This window comes from Gymnodraco acuticeps, unplaced genomic scaffold (assembly GCF_902827175.1).
Source record: "Gymnodraco acuticeps unplaced genomic scaffold, fGymAcu1.1, whole genome shotgun sequence".
Lineage (NCBI taxonomy): Eukaryota > Metazoa > Chordata > Actinopteri > Perciformes > Bathydraconidae > Gymnodraco > Gymnodraco acuticeps.
This window is the reverse complement of record NW_022989970.1, coordinates 568,062-588,216: the sequence shown is the minus strand read 5'-3', so window position 1 is coordinate 588,216 and position 20,155 is coordinate 568,062. Positions and strand designations below refer to the sequence as shown.

General features: G+C 39.9%; 2 protein-coding genes across 3 annotated transcripts; both read right to left on the bottom strand.

Annotated features, from left to right (window-relative positions):
* Nucleotides 1–727: 727 nt before the first annotated feature.
* LOC117542914 (regulator of G-protein signaling 7-binding protein B-like) lies at nt 728–6,417 on the bottom strand. Its single transcript, XM_034210791.1, has 6 exons — nt 5,916–6,417; nt 4,565–4,737; nt 4,222–4,352; nt 3,095–3,233; nt 2,940–3,010; nt 728–2,199 (listed from the first exon to the last, which is right to left on the bottom strand). Exons 1-6 carry the CDS (start codon nt 6,045–6,047, stop codon nt 2,108–2,110), a joined length of 738 nt encoding a protein of 245 aa, XP_034066682.1. The 5' UTR covers nt 6,048–6,417; the 3' UTR covers nt 728–2,107.
* Nucleotides 6,418–6,816: 399 nt separating this feature from the next.
* Nucleotides 6,817–19,354, bottom strand: rnf180 (ring finger protein 180). Of its 2 annotated transcripts, none has more exons than XM_034210789.1 (8): nt 19,236–19,354; nt 18,149–18,243; nt 16,956–17,054; nt 15,705–16,406; nt 13,145–13,261; nt 11,964–12,183; nt 10,346–10,471; nt 6,817–8,421 (listed from the first exon to the last, which is right to left on the bottom strand). In XM_034210789.1, exons 2-8 carry the CDS (start codon nt 18,224–18,226, stop codon nt 8,237–8,239), a joined length of 1,527 nt encoding a protein of 508 aa, XP_034066680.1. In that variant the 5' UTR covers nt 18,227–18,243; nt 19,236–19,354; the 3' UTR covers nt 6,817–8,236. The 2 variants fall into 2 exon arrangements, with proteins under 2 accessions (XP_034066680.1, XP_034066681.1); XM_034210790.1 differs by having other exon boundaries at nt 19,232–19,320.
* Nucleotides 19,355–20,155: the final 801 nt, after the last annotated feature.

Below are 20,155 nucleotides of genomic sequence, written 5' to 3'. Positions count from 1 at the left end.
TGCGAGGGAAGTCTTCTTCGCTGCTTTCGTGGCAGACTACAGCGCCACTTACAGGCCTGGCATAGGTACTACAGCGACTTCAACGCTTTCGAGCCGTGGCCCAACCCCACATTCCCCTGATAGGTGGAGAGTTGGCCATATAGGCGGAGCTCCTCGTTCCTGACGTCAGATAATTTTCAAATCTATATCAGTCTGTATCAGATCCGTTGCAGCCCCGTTTTTAGAGATTTGGGTATGGAGAGGGTTGTGTTTTCTGACACTTATTCATGTATAAAAGACGTACAAAAGTGCATTTTGCATGATAGGTCCCCTTTAAGTAACGTACTTAGGTAACCGTTAACTAGATAACTTAAGTAACGTACTTAGGTAACCGTTAACTAGATAACTTAAGTAACATACCTCGGTAACCGTTAACGAGAAAACTTAAGTAACGAACGTAGGTTAAGTAGATATTTACGGCTGATATAAGTCAGCTTTAGGTTTTGGATTCACACAAACAGACGAACAGCGGTCTTCTGGATATCCCATTATAATTTCTCATGATAGATGAAACAATGCATCTGGGCAAAACAAGCGCCTAAGGGGTACGATGAGCGTCCAATGACCGTATTTGACGTGTTGGGCGTGCCCAGACATTTCTTAGTCATTTAGCCAGTTGTTGATGATCTCAGTTTATCCCAAAATATATCTTGGAGAAAGCAGAAGGGCCTAAAAACCTTGTAGCAGCTTAACTTTTCATTTCTTTATTACACACGCACTGTTGAACACATTATTTTTTCTGTAGCTGTAGCTATACATTTTATAATGAAAGTAGCGTTATAAGTGTATGTATGATTACACTGTGGATGAATGGCACACCACACAGGTGTTCTCAATCGCAGGAGCTTCTACTGATGGAGTTCAGGAGGATACATAAGAAGGCGGTGGGGACTAAAACGTCTCACGACACATTCAAACATGGAGGCGTGACACAAGCGCAGTGAGACACGAACAAATCTAAATAAAAAAGGCCAGTGCATAGCCTGAATATGTACATTTTTATTTTATATTATATAAAATGGCACACAAAGAAAATTGAGGAAGGATGGCAGCATATGTACGAAAGGAAAGAAAATGCAAAGATAACTCACCTGAAGAAAAAAGCCTCCTGACTGACCCAGCTAAACAAATCGTACTTTACTGTTAGCTTGTACTAAAACATTTTTTATATGTATCGAATACTGAATGTTAGCTGGCCAGGCTAATGCAACACTTTGGCTTCAGAAGTTCCCTTTTTCCCACTGGATGTAGAGTTCTGCAGGCATGACGTATTTCTGTAAGCTGACCCGGAAGTTAGCATTCTTCCGTTTCCCTCGTCAAAAGGCCAATGGGATTTTGGATTGTTCCCCAAAAAGGTGCACACAAATGTCATGATACTTTGCAGTTTTGTTCAGCAAAATTATCTTCAAGAATGAATGCCACTTTTAGGAGTTTTAAGTGTAAACACAAGAGAAAAAAGCTAACGTTAAGCTAATAAACGAAGCACATGACTTCAATGTCACCATCGCTAAGCTAAAGCCAAATGATGCTCAAATGTTTAGTAGCCACAACCGCCTCTTTTAAGACGGATCATATTCAAAATTCATGATTAGGGCATTGATTAAAGTATATTATGTTTCAGAACAGAATGTATTTAGCATAATGAAAGACATTATTTAAGGGTGTAACAAAAACCCATTCGAAACAAATCCATTGACTTCGAGACGAGGGAACAGGAAGGGCAAAAATGCTATTATTTCCGTTTGTTAGGTATTATTCCTGCAGCTCTCTATTGTGTAACTACAATCTATGTGGTATATATTTTAAATAACCAAAATAAAACAAGCCCAAATACAGAACCGAGGTGAGTCGCAGAACTCCAGAACCAAATGACCAACGAGCAAAAAAGGTAACATCAAGATGAATAAGACAAATGGCATATCATTAGATAACAGGTACTACAAGATTACAATTTCAGATAATATTGGGGGAAATACTGTAACTGAATAGAAAGATAAATGTGATCGACATCACACAATAACGTAAAGTGAAAGTCCTTTCCTATGACAGTCGTGCTGCCTTCAGGCTCTCAGCCAGACACCATGCAGCAGAGTCCAGGGAAGCGTCTCTTCCTCTGTCTGATCAGCGGGTCTGGGGTCAGATTCAACAAGCTGCTGTCATCTGGAACAAACATGAAGGGGGTCAGGATGACATGATGGAGTCTGATAACAAAGAGACAACGTCCAGGGTCCCTGGCTCTTGACCTTTTTACTTCTGAACCTTTAATATCTAAATGTTGCACATGTCTATTAGTTGGGAGAAGTTATGTACATATATCCTTATTATTTGACGGTTTTCTTTTCTTATTTTTGACCGAGTTTTCTCTCCTTTTTAATCCTTTTAATTCCTTTTTGGTTTGAAGAGTGTCTTCTTACAATTCTCTATGTATTGACAAGCCTACTGTATTTTATGTTTGGTCAAGCATCTGTTGGAGGATTTTTTTGTAACCAGCAGCCACTTTTATTAACGACCGTAAACAGTTAGCTTGACTCCATCCAAAAGTAAAAGACTCCACCTGCCATCAAATCTTGAGCTGTATACACCTGACATGTAAAAACGACGACCAAGATATTATCCCAGAACTAACAACACAACTTGTCCTTCTTACATTTCTGTTTCCAATGGTTAAAAAAACAATATAGTTAGAGGTGGATTAACTTTGGATAGAGCTAGCTGTTTCCAGAAACGATTTTAAGCTACATGTATGCTAATTGGTTATCTCTAATATTAAGCGTACAGACAATGAAAGACCTTATTTAAGGCCTCCTTACTGACCCAGTATCAGTATCTTCTCATGTAACTCTTTTCAAGATAGTGTGACACTAATGTAAGGAATATCATCCGCACCAAACATTTCATACCTTGGTTTTTCAGTGGCAGTGGCATCGTGTCCCTGAGTTTGCTGAGTAGGTTTCGCATCTCCCGCATATCTCTGTGAAAACGAATATAGCGATTCATTTTTTGAATCTTTTTCTGAATTCACAACAGTAGGAAGACACAGCTGCAGGTGGTGTACCTCTCTATATTTTGAATATCCATTCCCACCAGCCACTGCTCCTGAGGGAAGTCGATGGGGGAGGAGGAGCGCTCCTCCAGGATGGGAGCGTCCGAGCTTTCGTCCACCCTGAAGTCCAGCCTCGGCTCCGACTCCGTTCCTTCGGGTGAGAGCACAGACAGCAGCAATGAGGCATCACCGACAAGAAAAGTCAAAGATAGAACAGATATTTAAGGCAATGGGTCCAGGAAATTGTGCTGGAGTTATAACTAATTTAGAAATAACAGGGTTCAGAAAGTGAAGTATTGTGTAGCCCTGTATGTCACACAATCAAATCATGAACACAGGTCTTTTTTTTATATAATTCCCTCGTTTTAATAATATAATGATGTAAGTATGTTGACCGAGCTCTCTACTGCCCTCTGCTGTTTCAACAGTGTGTTACATCAACTATGATCTCTTAGATATGATTTAGCTTATCCAATGGGAGAGAACATAAATATACGTTTTATGGCATCATACATTTGACCCTTTTTTAAAGTTGTATTGCAGTTGAAAATGCAGTTAAACATTTGTTTTAAAGCCAAATACATTTTGTGAAACTAGTGCCAGGAAAGGGTATGAATATAGTATACTATATAAAATACGAAATTGATTTTAAGAAGTATTGATTTAAAAAACAAGATGTGTTAGATGTTAAAAACACCCTCAGGTCTAATATGTGTATTTTGGTAAATGCATTTTTCTCAAGCAGGCTTTATTTATAGATTCAAAACCTATTTTATCAATGCCTTTTAATAAATGCAATGTGTGATTAAATGGTCAGACATTTGGTCATAGCAGGAAGAGCACAGGAGTTACTGATGACATTAAAGATGGCTCAGACCTATCAATTATTTCCCAGAAAGCCATGCAGTACGGCTCAGTACAAGGACCCTGAAAGTTGGACGGCTAAATATAAGTTATCTCATTTTAACTTTTCCCCTTCCATGAAACATGTGAGCTTAGTTTTGAATGAAAACAAATACAGATTAACTTTATCCGACCTGCAGTGTGATGCATGTACTATTGGATGTATTGAAACTGGCTTTAAATGTACTGTAACATTAATTGTGTGGCAAATTAATATTGTGATTTTTTTTGGGTACTTTTTCTGTGCAGCTGCAGCACCCCCAGCAGGCACATGGACTTCAGCATCTCTGTTATGAACATCTCCAGACAGCACTGCAGCTGGATGAAGAGCCGACAGATCTCAGGGTGGATCTCCCCGTCCTCCAGACTGCAGGGGAAGAGGAGGAGGAGGAGGAGATGAAGATTGAATCATACAAACAAAGAATAAGTACTATCTATCTATCTATCTATCTATCTATCTATCTATCTATCTATCTATCTATATATCTATCTATCTATATATCTATCTATCTATCTATCTATCTAAAGCCAAAATATGTTCCTGAATAAGTCCTAAGAGTCCTAGTCGATCTTTCTTACCCAGACACAGAGATGAGGCTGAGGTCATGGTGGGCCGCCCGGGCCATGGAGCATCCTTTGGCCCGTGTGTGCTGCATGTGAGCTCGCAGAGAGGGGCAGTCGGCGGACATCTCCCCCACGGAGATGACCTGCTCGCGGTACAGCGCTACCAGGGTGTTGAATTCCTGCACAGCCTGGAGAGAAACACAAACATCCGATAATAAAATCAAACCATAAAAAAACGGGTGTGCTCGTTTTTTTTGCCTTTTTTCACCAAAATCGCAACTTTATACATTTGATTTGCACATAGAGTCTATGTTAATGAGGGTGACCAGGTTGCTAGTGTGGGACAATGTGGGACATGTTACTGCGATGCACAGATAGTTTAGATTTCAATATTTATGTTAGAAATGTAAAGTACGGGTCTCCAGCAGATATAAACTGCTGGATGAAATGTTGGGCAATTTGCACAATTAGCATCCATTAGCATAAATAATCAATAATTCACCTTAACTTTTTATTTTGTTCTGTTTTTTTTATTTAAATAAATGTTCTCGCTCATGATCAAAAACTGTATTGTTTTCCCTGTAAAGTAAACATGTTATTCTTGCATTCGTTCAAAATGTTTATGAACTGAACAGTGCATTATAAATGTATATTTATGTTGAGATGTCGCAATTGTACAAAGCCTTGGCAATGCTGCATGTCATTATCATCATGCTAATAAAGCTATTTGGACAGAATTTTCAATATAGTTTATGTGGACAATAGTTAAAACATTTCTTGGCTGATTTGGACAATTAAGGAGTGTTTTTAGGGTTTTTCAGGGACACTGAATCCACTTGTGACATTTTCTGGGGGGGAAATGGCAGTTTTAACCAGAAAGTGGCCATATTTTGATGCATTTTTGGTCCATTTTAAAGATTTAAGAGACTGAAATCTGCTCCTATAAAGCTTTCAAATAGACTAATATGTTGGGCAATTTGCACAATTAGCATACATTCCATCAGGATTAATAAGCATTATAGTTTATGTTGACAAAAAGTATTGCCAGATTTGGAAAATGTTTGAGTGTTTTGGGGGGTTATCGAGGATGCTGAATCCATTTCTGATATTTTTAGGATCAACAATGGCAGTTTTACGACAACACTCCTGGTTCACAGTGCTGGTAACTAGACTCAAATGCCAAGTTTTAGACGGGTGACAATCAAATGAGGGACATTCAATGTGTGTGACGTGGGACAAATGATAGAACATGCAGTGCAGTCTCACACAAAGCAGGACACCTGGTTCCCCCAAGGTAAATAAAGGACCTTTCCTTTGGTGCAGAGCTACACGCTAACACTGACTGTCATCCGGAGATATGTCTCACCATCCTGCTGCCGTCCACGGCCTCCTCCGTGCTCTCGCGCCGCTCCGGCTCCGTCTGCGCCACCTTACCGCTGGGGAAGATGCTCCCTGCGGATCTCGGGCGCTTTTTCCGCCCGTACGGTGCAGAACACATGCATGCACAGCCACCACCGGAGCCCGGCCACACAGACAGAGAGACAGAGGCAGATAGATACCCCGTTTTAGATAGCTGCTGTGTCCTCTACAGAGAAGAATATAAATGACCCGCTTTGAAGCAGCACGGTGGCGGGGTGGTGAATCCCTAAAGAAACGCAGGTGAGTCGTTATTCCCGGGGTATAGCAGCGTGTAGCGGGCCGGACCGACCCCCAGCAGCTCGCTGTGCATCCCAGCCGAGAAGAGAGTCACCTTCAGCCCCTCCTGAAGGCCGACAGAGAGTAAGGGAGGAGGGGTGGGGGGGCTCCTTCGTCTTCCGCCGCGCGCTCACGAGGATTCACGAGCCAAGTCGTCACTCTCTGACTGACAACTGATCGGTAGCATCAGAAACACAACAGAGTGTTTCCTGTGGGACATAAACGTTCCTTTACAGAAAAATGATAATTGTGAAAGGTATTTAATGCATTGGGCTTTTCCATCCACTTTGTTGAAGTCTAAGGTGATGTAGAGCAGGATATCCATAATAAAGAGGCATTTTCCCATCACAAAATGCTTTAAAGATTAATTAAAGATAACAAATCTAAACAACATATTCTATTTATAATGATTGATTTATGTTTTCTATTGAACAAATGATTTATGTTCCTACCTAATATACCCACAGGTCCTTAGAAATGTCCTTGTTTTAGATTAATTATTGTATTGCCTTTTAATACTTTTTTAAGGATCCTTGAGAATAATGTAATTATAGAAACTCCATTTCAAAACATTTAATCATAAACCATTTTTAATTCATTCAATTCAATCGCATCTGTTTTTATTTGCATAATAAGCTTTCAAGCAAACACAACTTTTAAAAACATTAAACCAGATCAGAAACAAGACATTAACAAAGGAAAGGCTCCCTTAAAACAGGTGCAGGTGATTTAGTCTTGCCACCAATTTCTCTCCTCAAAATGCAAAGTGCTTACCCTATTTTGTTCAAATAAGAAAAGCAGATATGCATAGCTCTAGTTGCACTTTTTTGCATTTGCAATTTATTATTTTTCATAAAAATAAACTCTTTACATAATATGAACGCCAAGACTTTTTTCCACATGCCTTTTCCTTAACAAAGACATTAATGAATTAACTGAAGTCTTTATTTCAATGTATTTTTGGCTTCCTATGCATCATATTCTGTGCCAGAGGGTTACAACTGAAAGCTATGAATTCCAGTTTCATAATACGTGTTAAAGTCAGTAGGCACAGAATAATTAAAGGCAGCATACGGATTTTTTATATACCTTTGTGTATCTGATTATTTTGTCAGTACATCAATCATTCACCTCCATCAAAACCTGCTGCTGTCTTTACCGCATACATACAGTATTTAATTCCTGAGCATGTTGAACACATGTCCAAACATCTCCATGCTAAGAAAATCAATATCTTGGAAGACATTATTCCTTGGCCAAGCACTTGACACATTTAAGCGAAAACGAACCACTGGTAAACTTCTGAAGCTTTTGCACGTCTTAAAAACAGCAGTTGCTTACAAGTGGCTAACTGAGAGGGCGTAAAGACATCAGGCTGAACATTACCGTTTAGACAATTTCATTACTTTGGACTGAGCCAGCCTATCTGCTTCCCCCTGCTTCCAGGTTTATGCTAAGCTAGGCTAATTGTCTTCCAGCCTGTTCACCACACGTAACACAGACATAAGAGTATTAGCAATTACCTCTCTGAAAGAAAACCAACACGCATGTTTTTCTAAAATCTTGAAACTGTTTCTTTCGGCTAAAAAGTGACATAATTCATCAATGTTTGTTTTGGCTGATCCTCACTACCAACAGTGCCGAACAGCGAGTATTTAGGTTTTCCGCGAAGTAAAAAATTATCAGAAGAAATGCCACTTTTTGTACCTCAGCGTTACTAATTTGTTTTCTGGAAGTCAGGACACCGCAGGGTATTATTGCAATAACACTATAGTAACACTGGCAAAAATAAAACGGTGATCAAATCATCACTTGACACATATTGTAAACATTTCAAACCATATGTTTACAATACCTGCAAATGTTAGGTTCCTTCTCCCTGATTTCTAAGTATCTCATCACAGAGATATTTTGCTGCTGAAATAACAGCTTTGAACTCACATTCCCTTTCAAGAAAAAGATCAAAATAAACCTGCAGCGCTCCTCTGTGTCTCAAAAGAAGAAAAAGTACATGAAGAAGAAACTGAAGAAGGTGGCCAGGATCCAGTTGACGGGGATGTAGACCATCACCAGGCCGTTGTCGAAGAGCCAGCCGCGCACGCCTCCGAAGTCCAACGTGTCCAGCGTGAAGCCTCCGAGCGCAAAGTGCCAGCGCCTCGCTGTCTGCCTCTGCTCACCTGAAGGGAGACGGAGACAATTACTTTGTTTTTCAATAACAAATGAATTTCTTTAGGAAGAAAAAAAGAATATATGTTAAGAATTTAGTTTTTGGGAGAAGGGGTGGGATTAAATTACATTACATTACATTACATTGCATTTAGCTGACGCTTTTATCCAAAGCAACTTACAATAAGTACATTCGACCAGGAAGACACAACCTTGAAGAAAACAGAATCATATAAGTACATCAGGTTTCATAGAGCCAAACATTTCAAGTGCTACTCAACTGGCTTTAGGTAAGCCAGTCCTTTATTAGTATAAAAGTGCTTCGTTAATAGTTCTAACGCTCGAAGTGGAGTCGAAAGAGATGAGTTTTCAGTTTGCGCCGGAAGATGTGCAAGCTATCTGCCGTCCTGATGTCAATGGGGAGCTCATTCCACCATCTTGGAGCCAGGACAGCAAACCCACGTGTTTTCGCCGATGGGAACTTGGGTCCCCCTCGCAGCGAGGGCGCAACGAGTCGTTTGGCGTAGTGCACGCGCTGGGGTGTACGGTTTAACCATGTCCTGGATGTACGAAGGGCCAGATCCATTCGCAGCATGGTAAGCAAGTACCAGTGTCTTGAAGTGGATTCTAGCAGTTACCGGAAGCCAGTGAAGGGAGCGGAGGAGCGGAGTGGTGTGGGAAAATGTAGGAAGGTTGAAGACCAGACGAGCCGCTGCATTCTGGATGAGCTGCAGAGGTCGGATGGCACATGCAGGTAGACCAGCCAGGAGGGAGTTGCAGTCGTCTAGGCGTGAGATGACAAGAGCCTGGTGTGTAAACTTCTTCCCGATCCTTTTCAGATGTGTAATTAAGTAGATCATTTGTTTATATATAATTTAGAATCAGTAATATTTTTGTTTATCTGCTTAAGTTTGTATAGTATAATAATTATTATGTTTCATTGTTATTTTTTTGTATCATTGTTTTACACATTCGAAATAAATCAAATCAAATGACGTTAGATTTGGATTTATTTCTAGCTCAACTGTTCAACCCAAAATGTTATTTAACCTTTTGCAATTTGAATTTCCTTATTAGTTATTTTGTGTTTTGAAGAATATCATTTTTTTAAAAAGGCATATAATTTATGGAACTCAAGAGCTAGCAAAGTAATGGCCAACAGACCATTTGGTTTTCTTTAATTATTATTTAAAAGCAAATTATAGTGAACAATTAAAAGCTTGAGGTTTGATTTCATTGCCTGCACATTGCCCACTGCAGTTGCCATACTTTTAAATATCGCCAGATGTTCTGCAATAGTGATAAAAAGTGAAAAGCTAGGAAAAAAGTGATTTTGTGTATTCTTTCAAAATTAAACAAATAATTTCCGTTTCCATTTAATATTGGTTGAAATTATGAGGCAAAAATCCTTAAATGCGATATTTATCTATTGGAGAAAGTGTGTAATTATTTAATGTATTGTTTGGTAGGGTGTTGTGTTGTGTATCTATATAACACCCTTTTTTACGACATGTACAGTAAGTCCATTATGCAATAATCTATATCTTACTGAACTTTATGTGTTTTATTGCTTTTAAAACCATAAGTAGTGCTGCGTTGGCAACTTCTGTAAAGATAACGTTTATTATTGACTCTTAAATCTCCAGACAAAAGCAATATCATGTCTGCGTTCTATAAAAATAAGGTCAGGGTATGACTTAAAGACGGGGTGAAAAGAAGGTCAGGAGCATTGCATTATAAATGACTTTGTTATCCTTATCTTATCCTAATAAATAAGTCTTTCATTTTCACTGAACAGTCAGATGTTGTTCCTGTCATCCAACGATAAACAGATCTAGCTCCTATCAGAAACAGAATCCTGTTTACTTTCAAAGGATTTATCTAAAACTACTTTCTAGACTTAAGAAAACTAAAATAGAGGAAACTCGTTCTCACCCCAGAAGGCTCGGAAGCGTTTGCGACAGCTGGGCAGCGGCCATTTTGCACACGCAGCACTCTGGAAGCTCTGCTTGCGGGCGTTGTACACTTTGGGGAAGAAGGTCTTCGCTGTGTGGTTGAACTCTGAAGAGAAATATAAAATCAGAATTAGTTTGTTTCCACTTCCAGGAAATGTAGTTTCTGAAGAAGAGCGACATAAGTATTCGGAGAACATCTACCTATTTAGCGGATAACATGTCAGATATCTACGGAAGCCCTGATAGGATATCTGGTTATCTTTTTGCCGCTGCTTTTAATGGAACTATTGATATCTTACGCTGAACTGTAACGTTTCTCCGGGAGGCTTAAAGACATTTCTATAGGTTTAGAATCCTGATTCTGGGAATTGAAAGGTTTAAAGGTCCCATGTCATGCTCTTCTAGTTATTACCCGTCCCCTTGTGTGTTATGAAGGTTTTTCTGCATGTAAACGGTCTGCAGAGTCACAAACCCTCAAAGTACACCCTGTAGCGAGTAAAACTCTAACACAGAAAAGACCTGTCTGTGCTGCCCCAGAACGCCTCGTTGGAGATTTCTCTTTTTCTTCCTGGGTACAGTGACGTACCCAAATGGACACTGTGGCGCGCTTACACTGTAGGTGCGCCGCGTTTGGTCGTGCGGGAGGGGGTGCGGGTGCTAGTGGAGCCTCGCAGATGGGGGTGCTGCAGCCCCCTCAGCACCCCCCCCCCTTCCCGCGTCCATTCGCGATGTCTCGCAGCAAGCAGGAAATGACACCAGTAACCCGGCTGACACTGTCCGGTCCTCGCATTAGCGAGCCGCGCAACGTCCCGCCAACACGGCACCCAGACCCCACGCAGCATTCTCATCTGTTTGTCATTACTGGTGTCATTTTCTGGTTGCTAACAAACGCCATTGTAACACATAATCACTGATGTTCCGCTGTAACGGTGGTGGACTCATCAGAACAGAGTGGGCGAGCTGACCAATCAGAGCACAGTGGGCTCACAGTGAGGGGGGGGGGGGGCAGGAGCTCCAACAAGCCGTGTAGGACAGAGAGTGAATACACATACTATACAGAGATGCTGTATGAGAAACCAATGGGAGTTTGGGAAATTGCACAATGTAAATCTATTCTAGTAGACCTCAACAATGGAATCATGATCAGTAGAAGTGGCCATGACATGGGACCTTTAAAGTCCAGATTCTGGGAGTCTAAAAGAAACTGGTTTAAAATCCAGATTCAGGGAATCTAAAAAAGAAAGGGAAGTTTCTGGGAAACGTAAGAAGGTCTCGGAGAGGCACCAGACTTTTCGCGCTGCTATGGATAGTCTTGCACTAATGTACATTCTCAAAGATATTGAAGTAACAGTCATTTTGTATATATTGATTGTTGTGCTTTTATTTAGGTCTTAATGTGTGCATATGTATAAATGTGTCTTTGATTGTTCATATATAGGTATATACATCTTTGCATACATATTGTTATATATATTTGTTTTTGTATTCGGGATTGTGGGAAACTGCATTTGGATCTCTCTGTCTGTACACACAAACTGAAAGATTGACAATAAAGTTGACTTTGACTTTAATTGACAGGTTTATTCATGTGAGCTCACCTTTGTGGGGGGTGGTGTGAGAGATGAGGGCGCGGCAGAGGGGGCACGGGGTGTTCGTGGGTCGATTCTTGGCGATTGTGCGCAGACACGGCTCACAGAAGATGTGGGCGCAGGGCTGGCAGCTGTACGGGCTGAAGAACACCTCCAGACACACGGCACAGGTGAGGCCCTCTCTGTCCTGATCCTCACCTTCAGACAGGGAGGGACTCACACTCTCAGCCTACACACACACACACACACACATGCATGCACACACACACACACACACACACACACACACACACACACACACACACACACACACACACACACACACACACACACACACACACACACACACACACACACACACACACTATTTTTATACTGTGTAGGCATGATTTTCCTCCTCTGAAATTGTAGGTACTCTAGCTGTTCAATATGAATACATCAATATGAATATGCTTCAAATGCAGTACATTTTATTTACATTGTTTTAGTGTAAGTCATAAACTATCACCATTAACAATATTATTAGTTTATTCAAAGTTTCAATAGGAATAAAAGGATGAATTTAAAGTTACAGACACAGGGACAGTTTCATCCCACAGGCCATAAGACTATTAAACACCTGCGCTTTTGAAACAACATCCATAACATTCATCTGGCTGCAACTTACAAATTATGTATCTAATATATCTTATTCCAATCACTTGTATATCGACTTTTATTTCACTATTTTCTTTTTTGTATTTACTATTTTTTCAGTTTTATTGTGTTGCTCTGTTGGAGGAGCCTGTGACCTAAGATTTTCATCGTCATAACTACGCTGTAGCTATGTTCGTATGACTAATACAAGCCTTGAACCTTGAACACATATATTTAGAAATAATTCCTATACAAATATTTTTCCCCGTTTTAATGTAATTTTTCAAATGTAATAAAAAATGACATCATCCTTGAAATTCAGTAAAATAAAAACAATTAAAATAATAGTAAATCGTTTTTGCCGGAAACAAAACATTATTCTACTCAATTTAAGCAGATGAATGATGATACTTATATTTAGCCGTTTCGTCATTACCGTTCTAACTTTTTTCTGCAACATTTAAACTTTCCACAAACGGGAAAATATTCACTAACTTTCAGAGCTTTCTGGAATGTGAGGAGTGTGTTTGAGTCCTGATGTCAGTGTGTCTGACCTGCTGGCTGAGCATCCATCGCTCTCTCCTCCTCTGTTTCCTCCGGACGCTCTTCAGACGGTTCTTCTCTCTCCGGCTCAGTCTGTTGGAGGCCGGGGGGGCCATGAAGGCTTCAGGCTGGGGAGGAATCACATTCACACAAATCAGAGATTGGCATAACCTTAAAGGTCCCCTATTATACTGTTTTTCATCAATATATTATAGGTCTCAGATATATACAGAACCTGTCTCTGAAGTGTTTGGCTCCAAACACCAAACAGATCATTGCAGCATTACCCATTATCCCCTCTGTTTCAGCCCTGTTTCCAAAGTGCTGATTCTCTGTCTGTTACTTTAGATGAAAATAAGGAGCCCCTCCCCCACGCCCCTCTGAGAGATATTTGGTTAAAAAGAACTCAATGGTGCTCTAGGAGGAGATTCAGGTGATAAGGGGGGGGGGGGGGGTTACCTTGGTTGCTGATTGGCTAATGGTTACACAAGCCAACACATCGTTATGACATCATGAAGTGGCCAAAATCTGATCAGCTCATTTTCAGACAGGTTTTTATAGAAATGGATCAGGACAAAAAGGGGGACACATGTTGATGTAGAAGAGACATGAAGAAGAGGGGACACATGTTGATGTAGAAGAGACATGAAGAAGAGGGGACACATGTTGATGTAGAAGAGACATGAAGAAGAGGGGACACATGTTGATGTAGAAGAGACGTGAAGAAGAGGGGACACATGTTGATGTAGAAGAGACATGAAGAAGAGGGGACACATGTTGATGTAGAAGAGACATGAAGAAGAGGGGACACATGTTGATGTAGAAGAGACATGAAGAAGAGGGGACACATGTTGATGAAGAAGAGACATGAAGAAGAGGGGACACATGTTGATGTAGAAGAGACATGAAGAAGAGGGGACACATGTTGATGTAGAAGAGACATGAAGAAGAGGGGACACATGTTGATGTAGAAGAGACATGAAGAAGAGGGGACACATGTTGATGTAGAAGAGACATGAAGAAGAGGGGACACATGTTGATGTAGAAGAGACATGAAGAAGAGGGGACACATGTTGATGTGGAAGAGACATGAAGAAGAGGGGACACATGTTGATGTAGAAGAGACATGAAGAAGAGGGGACACATGTTGATGTAGAAGAGACATGAAGAAGAGGGGACACATGTTGATGTAGAAGAGACATGAAGAAGAGGGGACACATGTTGATGTAGAAGAGACATGAAGAAGAGGGGACACATGTTGATGTAGAAGAGACATGAAGAAGAGGGGACACATGTTGATGTAGAAGAGACATGAAGAAGAGGGGACACATGTTGATGTAGAAGAGACATGAAGAAGAGGGGACACATGTTGATGTAGAAGAGACATGAAGAAGAGGGGACACATGTTGATGTAGAAGAGACATGAAGAAGAGGGGACACATGTTGATGTAGAAGAGACATGAAGAAGAGGGGACACATGTTGATGTAGAAGAGACATGAAGAAGAGGGGACACATGTTGATGTAGAAGAGACATGAAGAAGAGGGGACACATGTTGATGTAGAAGAGACATGAAGAAGAGGGGACACATGTTGATGTAGAAGAGACATGAAGAAGAGGGGACACATGTTGATGTGGAAGAGACATGAAGAAGAGGGGACACATGTTGATGTAGAAGAGACATGAAGAAGAGGGGACACATGTTGATGTAGAAGAGACATGAAGAAGAGGGGACACATGTTGATGTAGAAGAGACATGAAGAAGAGGGGACACATGTTGATGTAGAAGAGACATGAAGAAGAGGGGACACATGTTGATGTAGAAGAGACATGAAGAAGTGGATTTTGCATAATAGGTCCCCTTTAACAGCTACAGTCTATGGGTATATAATAATATACTAATATGTGTTGAAAATATGACAAGTTTCATCCTCTGGGGATCAGGAATATCTACAGCACATTTTATGGAGATCAGCTCCTACTTTGTAATATACCTCTTAAAGAACACATTTTAGCCTCTTTTTTTATTTGTAGTTATTTGTATTTACTTTTTCATTCTGACTATATAAATGCTTAGAACCAGTACTGTTGCAGGCCTCTGCTGGGTTTTTAGGGTACATCATAGTTTTCCACAGGAAATTGTTGTACAATCTCAATTGTATTATGTCAGTGGCAAAGCTTCTGCTCTGAATGTCTTTGTGTTTATGTTATTCTAAAATGAAACTCAATTTCTCACAGGATAAATACATTAGACATTCGTAATGTCCTTACTGTATGTACAGAAACAAAAGTATTCCTAACAAATGCATATTTTAAATGACTTTACAACAATACTTTACACACTTGCATAATGTATCTTGTACCCTATTTCCATACATATATATATATATATATTTTTTTTTTTTGTAGGTTGGGGTCTTATAATGTATTCTAACTTATTCTGTACATTTCATATTGTGTATATCTACAGATACAGTATACATCCTTCTACTGTTGATATGTATATATTTACTGGGTGTTTTCATGTGCAATGTCAATATATTTACTGTAGAGCGTAAATCTAGTAACATACCACCACCATCTCCTCTTCATCCTCCTCCACCTCCCCGTCTGCCACGCTGTCAGAGACGGCCCTCCTTCTGAGGAGCAGCGCTGACACGGGAACATCCTGTTGGACAGACGAGGTCTCTGGAGAAGACTCTGCGTCCTCCACCCTCTGCAGAGGGGAGCGTGTCCTTCCAGAGACGAGCGGTCGGCAGGCGACGAGCGGTCGGCAGGCGACGACTGACGCTTCACCTTCAGAGTCAAACCGCTGACTTGTAGGATACGAGACAGGTGTGTACTCACGTGTCCTTGGTCTCTCCACAGCAGACTTCACTGTAGGGCAGAAGCAAGACGACCTGATGGAGGCGTCTTCCTCCAAACTGCGGCGTCTCCGGTGAGAGATGCAGTACAGAGGACTGAAGGAGAAGGACGGGGGGGGTTCACTGGAGGCCTGAGCAGCACAGTTGAGGTGTAAACTGTTGAAGTCCGTCCTCCGCTCTCTGCTCTGACAGCCGTCCGTCAGCACAGCGGTCTGTTCCTTCTCGGACGTCCTCCTCCTCCTCGGCTGCACGATGAGGACGCAGTGTTTGTGGTCCCGGTCCACGCGGCTCTTGCTGAGGTGGACGGCGGCGTCTCGACCGCAGGGACACTCGCTGTGGTTGATGAAGTTGAAGCCGCCTAAACGGGCGCAGCAGTTCTGACAGTACAGCTTCCCTACGGTCCACTGGGCCTGGACAGTAAAACCAATGATGTCTCAAAATCAATTGGTTTGTATAAAGTGCAAGGTTGGAACTAACGATCAATTTTCTTCTTCTTTTAACTGTTGATAATGGCATCAAACTTTACAAACCCAAAAACATTTATTTAAAAATTATATGAAACTATAAAAAATCATATCCTCACATTTGAGAAGTTTAAAAAAATGAACTATCCAGTATTTTGATAAACAACTTGAGACATATTGATTTTTCAAACAATTTCAATTAATTTCCTGAAGATCCACATCTACATAAAGTGTTGCATAAACACTCAAATATAAAGATATGCGTTCTTATTAGATCATCCAAAATGTCTGATACAGTGTACAACTGCAAACCAAAAGACACATATCAAAGAGAAACTTAGTTTGACTTTAGTAAAAAGAGAAATTGGAATCTTAATGACAGCGACTGAATGAGAATAAATAACCCCCCCCCCCTCTTCTAACCTCCCTTCCCCTCACGACATCATTTAACCCCGAATGATTGCAGCTCACTTTATGACGGACAGAGACACTCACCTGGTGAACTGAGGTCAGGATCCACTTTGGCAGCGCGTCAACGTCCACGTGCCAAATAGTGCACCCTGCCTCTGAGCTGTCCTCTGTGGCCTCCGCCTGCTGCCACATTACGGACACACAATCAGCGAGATCATCCCCTCACACACACTGATAGCACGCCATGTTTTTTATGACTGAAACACAAGCTGTTATCTCTGACTTTCCCAAACCCGATGCCCCCCCGACAGCTTTAGACGACTGCTATGACTAACGTAAAATGTCATTATGAGTTCAAAAGGTGAGATTAAAGTTAAAAATGGTTATCACTAATTAGAAATGTGGAATGATATATATAAGAGAAGAGCAGTAAGTCCTCATATTTAAGAAGCTAGATAGTAGGGCTGCACAATTTGGAAATAAATAACTATTTGAGATTATATTTACCTATATTGGAATTGGATATGTTTTGCGATATTGGAGGGATTATCATTTTTTAAACACGTTCACAATTTCACTTAAAAATATATTAATATGATCAAAGTGTGATTTTTTAAGAGGATCTCTACCAAATACATTTTATTAAGTTGAATATTGCGATTTTAATATAATGTTGATCAATTGTGTACATAACATGTATCAGTTATGAGACAGGGAATCGAAGTCTGTGTTAAGGAAAATAACACATTAGTACTAATTTTGTTAGCATTATTTGTCATGTTGGGTTCTCAATGCTTTTTAAGTGCAACAATTGCCACAGATATTGTTTTTTTCTATTCTAAACTGGACTGTAATATAACCTTATTGGTCATATATAAATACTGAACAATAAGTCATACATTCTTGATTGTAAAATGTGTTAAACAACTGAAAAAGATTCCCTTTGTTGTGAAAGGAAACATTACCAATCAACATATTGTTTCATGAGCTATAACTATTCAACAATTCCTTGAATGCAAGCTCTGTAGCAGCTTACCTAGCCGTGGAGTAGAGACAATGCATGAGTAGCACTTGAAATGTTTTGGCTCTATGAAACCTGATGTACTTATATGATTCTGTTTTCTTCTAGTTTGTATCTTCTTGGTCGAATGCACTTGTAAGTCGCTTTGGAAAAAAGCGTCAGCTAAATGTAATGTAATGTAATGCATGCGAAAACATCTCAAATCAAGTTGCTTAACACATAAGAAACGCATAAGATGCACAACATGTGTACCAACCGTTGACAAACAGGTGGAGTCCACGACACATTTCCGACACCTCCTGCAGCGGAGCATGGTCCTCTCTCTTTGGGACATCTGAGGTCACGGTCCAGCTGTTGATGATGGAGATACTGAACACACAGCGGCACTGACACGCACTTTCTTTAGGTTTATGTCAGAGTGAGTTATAATGAATTTGTCATTTTTCATTTATAGCCATTCAGTTCTATTTAATAGGAATATTTCCAGAAATGCTGACACACCATGTATCAGGTTTTATAGATTTGGTCTTGCATGTGACTCGCATACACGACTTAGTAATAGTATAATAACAATGTCATTTAGTGTTATAGCACCTTTTCAACTGAGTTACAAAGTGCCTTCACATAAAAATATTTAAAACACACTCAAATATACCAAAAAACCCGCAACTAAAACAAATAAAAAGTATAAAACATGAAGACAATATGTTCTAAAAAGTGATTTAATAGACTGGATGTAGTTTGTAGCCCTGATCCAAGACAAACAAAGTAAAACATGTTTAAAAAGACGTGTTGCTTATCAAACCCAAGGCTAGACAGCTATTTAAAAATAGGTGCTATGAGACAGGTATGAGACAAGTCAGTGCAGCGAGACAGTTATTTAGCTATGAGGTAACCTGATGCTACACACTGTGCACCATGTTTACCAGCATATACCATTACATTAATAATGATGTGGTTATTATTAGAGTGAACTCCTTTAGGATTCAAAGAGGAACACATCCTGTTGTATGCATCGGCTCAAACCCTGGACTTAGTTATAATATAATACACATATAGAGTAGGCTACTTTGCTGTAAAGCCTGTTGAAACTCCATTATTAAGCTACGAGCCTAGTCATGGTGTTTATTTAGTGCAAGGGATTTCCGTCAGTGTTAGAACTACATCAACTAAGCTACAGTCTTAAATATGTTTGCATGTAAGCTAAACTACATAGCCCTCAGTGTAAGAATTAAATTCAATGTGTTGCTAACTTAGCTCCACAACAACATGTTTTCACCAAGACATAACATTCTTAAGATAATGACAATCAGCATGTGAGTATATTTAATAAACATACTCGCCTTGCTGACAACTGGGGATTCTTTTAGGACCTTGTAACGAAGAAAACCTGTTAAGAAACAATAAAAGTTGAGCAGCCTTTTCGCTTTAAGTAAGGCTGTGACGTCATGAGAACTGGGACGCTACGGAAAGTCTAACAGATCAAAAATAGGATATCCGTTTTGTTTTTATGAGTTTATTGACTTGTTCGTTTATTTATAAAGACAACATTAATCATTTTGAACCTATTTGTTTGATATTTAAATCAAAAAACATTATCATATGCACACGGACGTCTTGGGTGGTTAAAAAACAATACATTATTCCAATAATATGTGTACACTCATGATCCACATACATTTTCTTTTCGCATTCAGTTTATTTTATTAAGAGGCTGTGCTTTCTTCAGCTTGGGAAAGCCAGAATGATGTTGAACACATTTAGACACTTTCATTAGGCTATATTTATAACATTTTACAGAAATGACTTCTATTGAATGTGTACAATACATGTGTTGTTTACTGCACACTGGTTTGACATAGTGTTCAATGTATTTGTAAATCTGCATCCTTCAACAACAAAAAAAAAGGTTAGTTTCACTTGAAATAATAAAGGATGACCATCATACAGTCTATGATCACCATTTAGTAATTTTAATGAAAGTGGACCAACGCCAGGGGGCAGTGCCAACGCCAGGGGGCAGTGTCCCACCTGGCGGACATAGAGCGCTGACCGTGGTGCTGGTAAAACAAAAACAACTTCACTACTTTGTAAAAAAGGTAAATGTGAGAATAAACAATATACTTACTGCGAACAAGGTAAATGATAAATCATTATATTTTCTTTTTAATTGTTGTTCTCTTAATAACAAACACAGTTGTGCATTGCACATAGGAAATTCCAAAAACCCAAATAATAATAATGTATTATAATTGTTGTATTA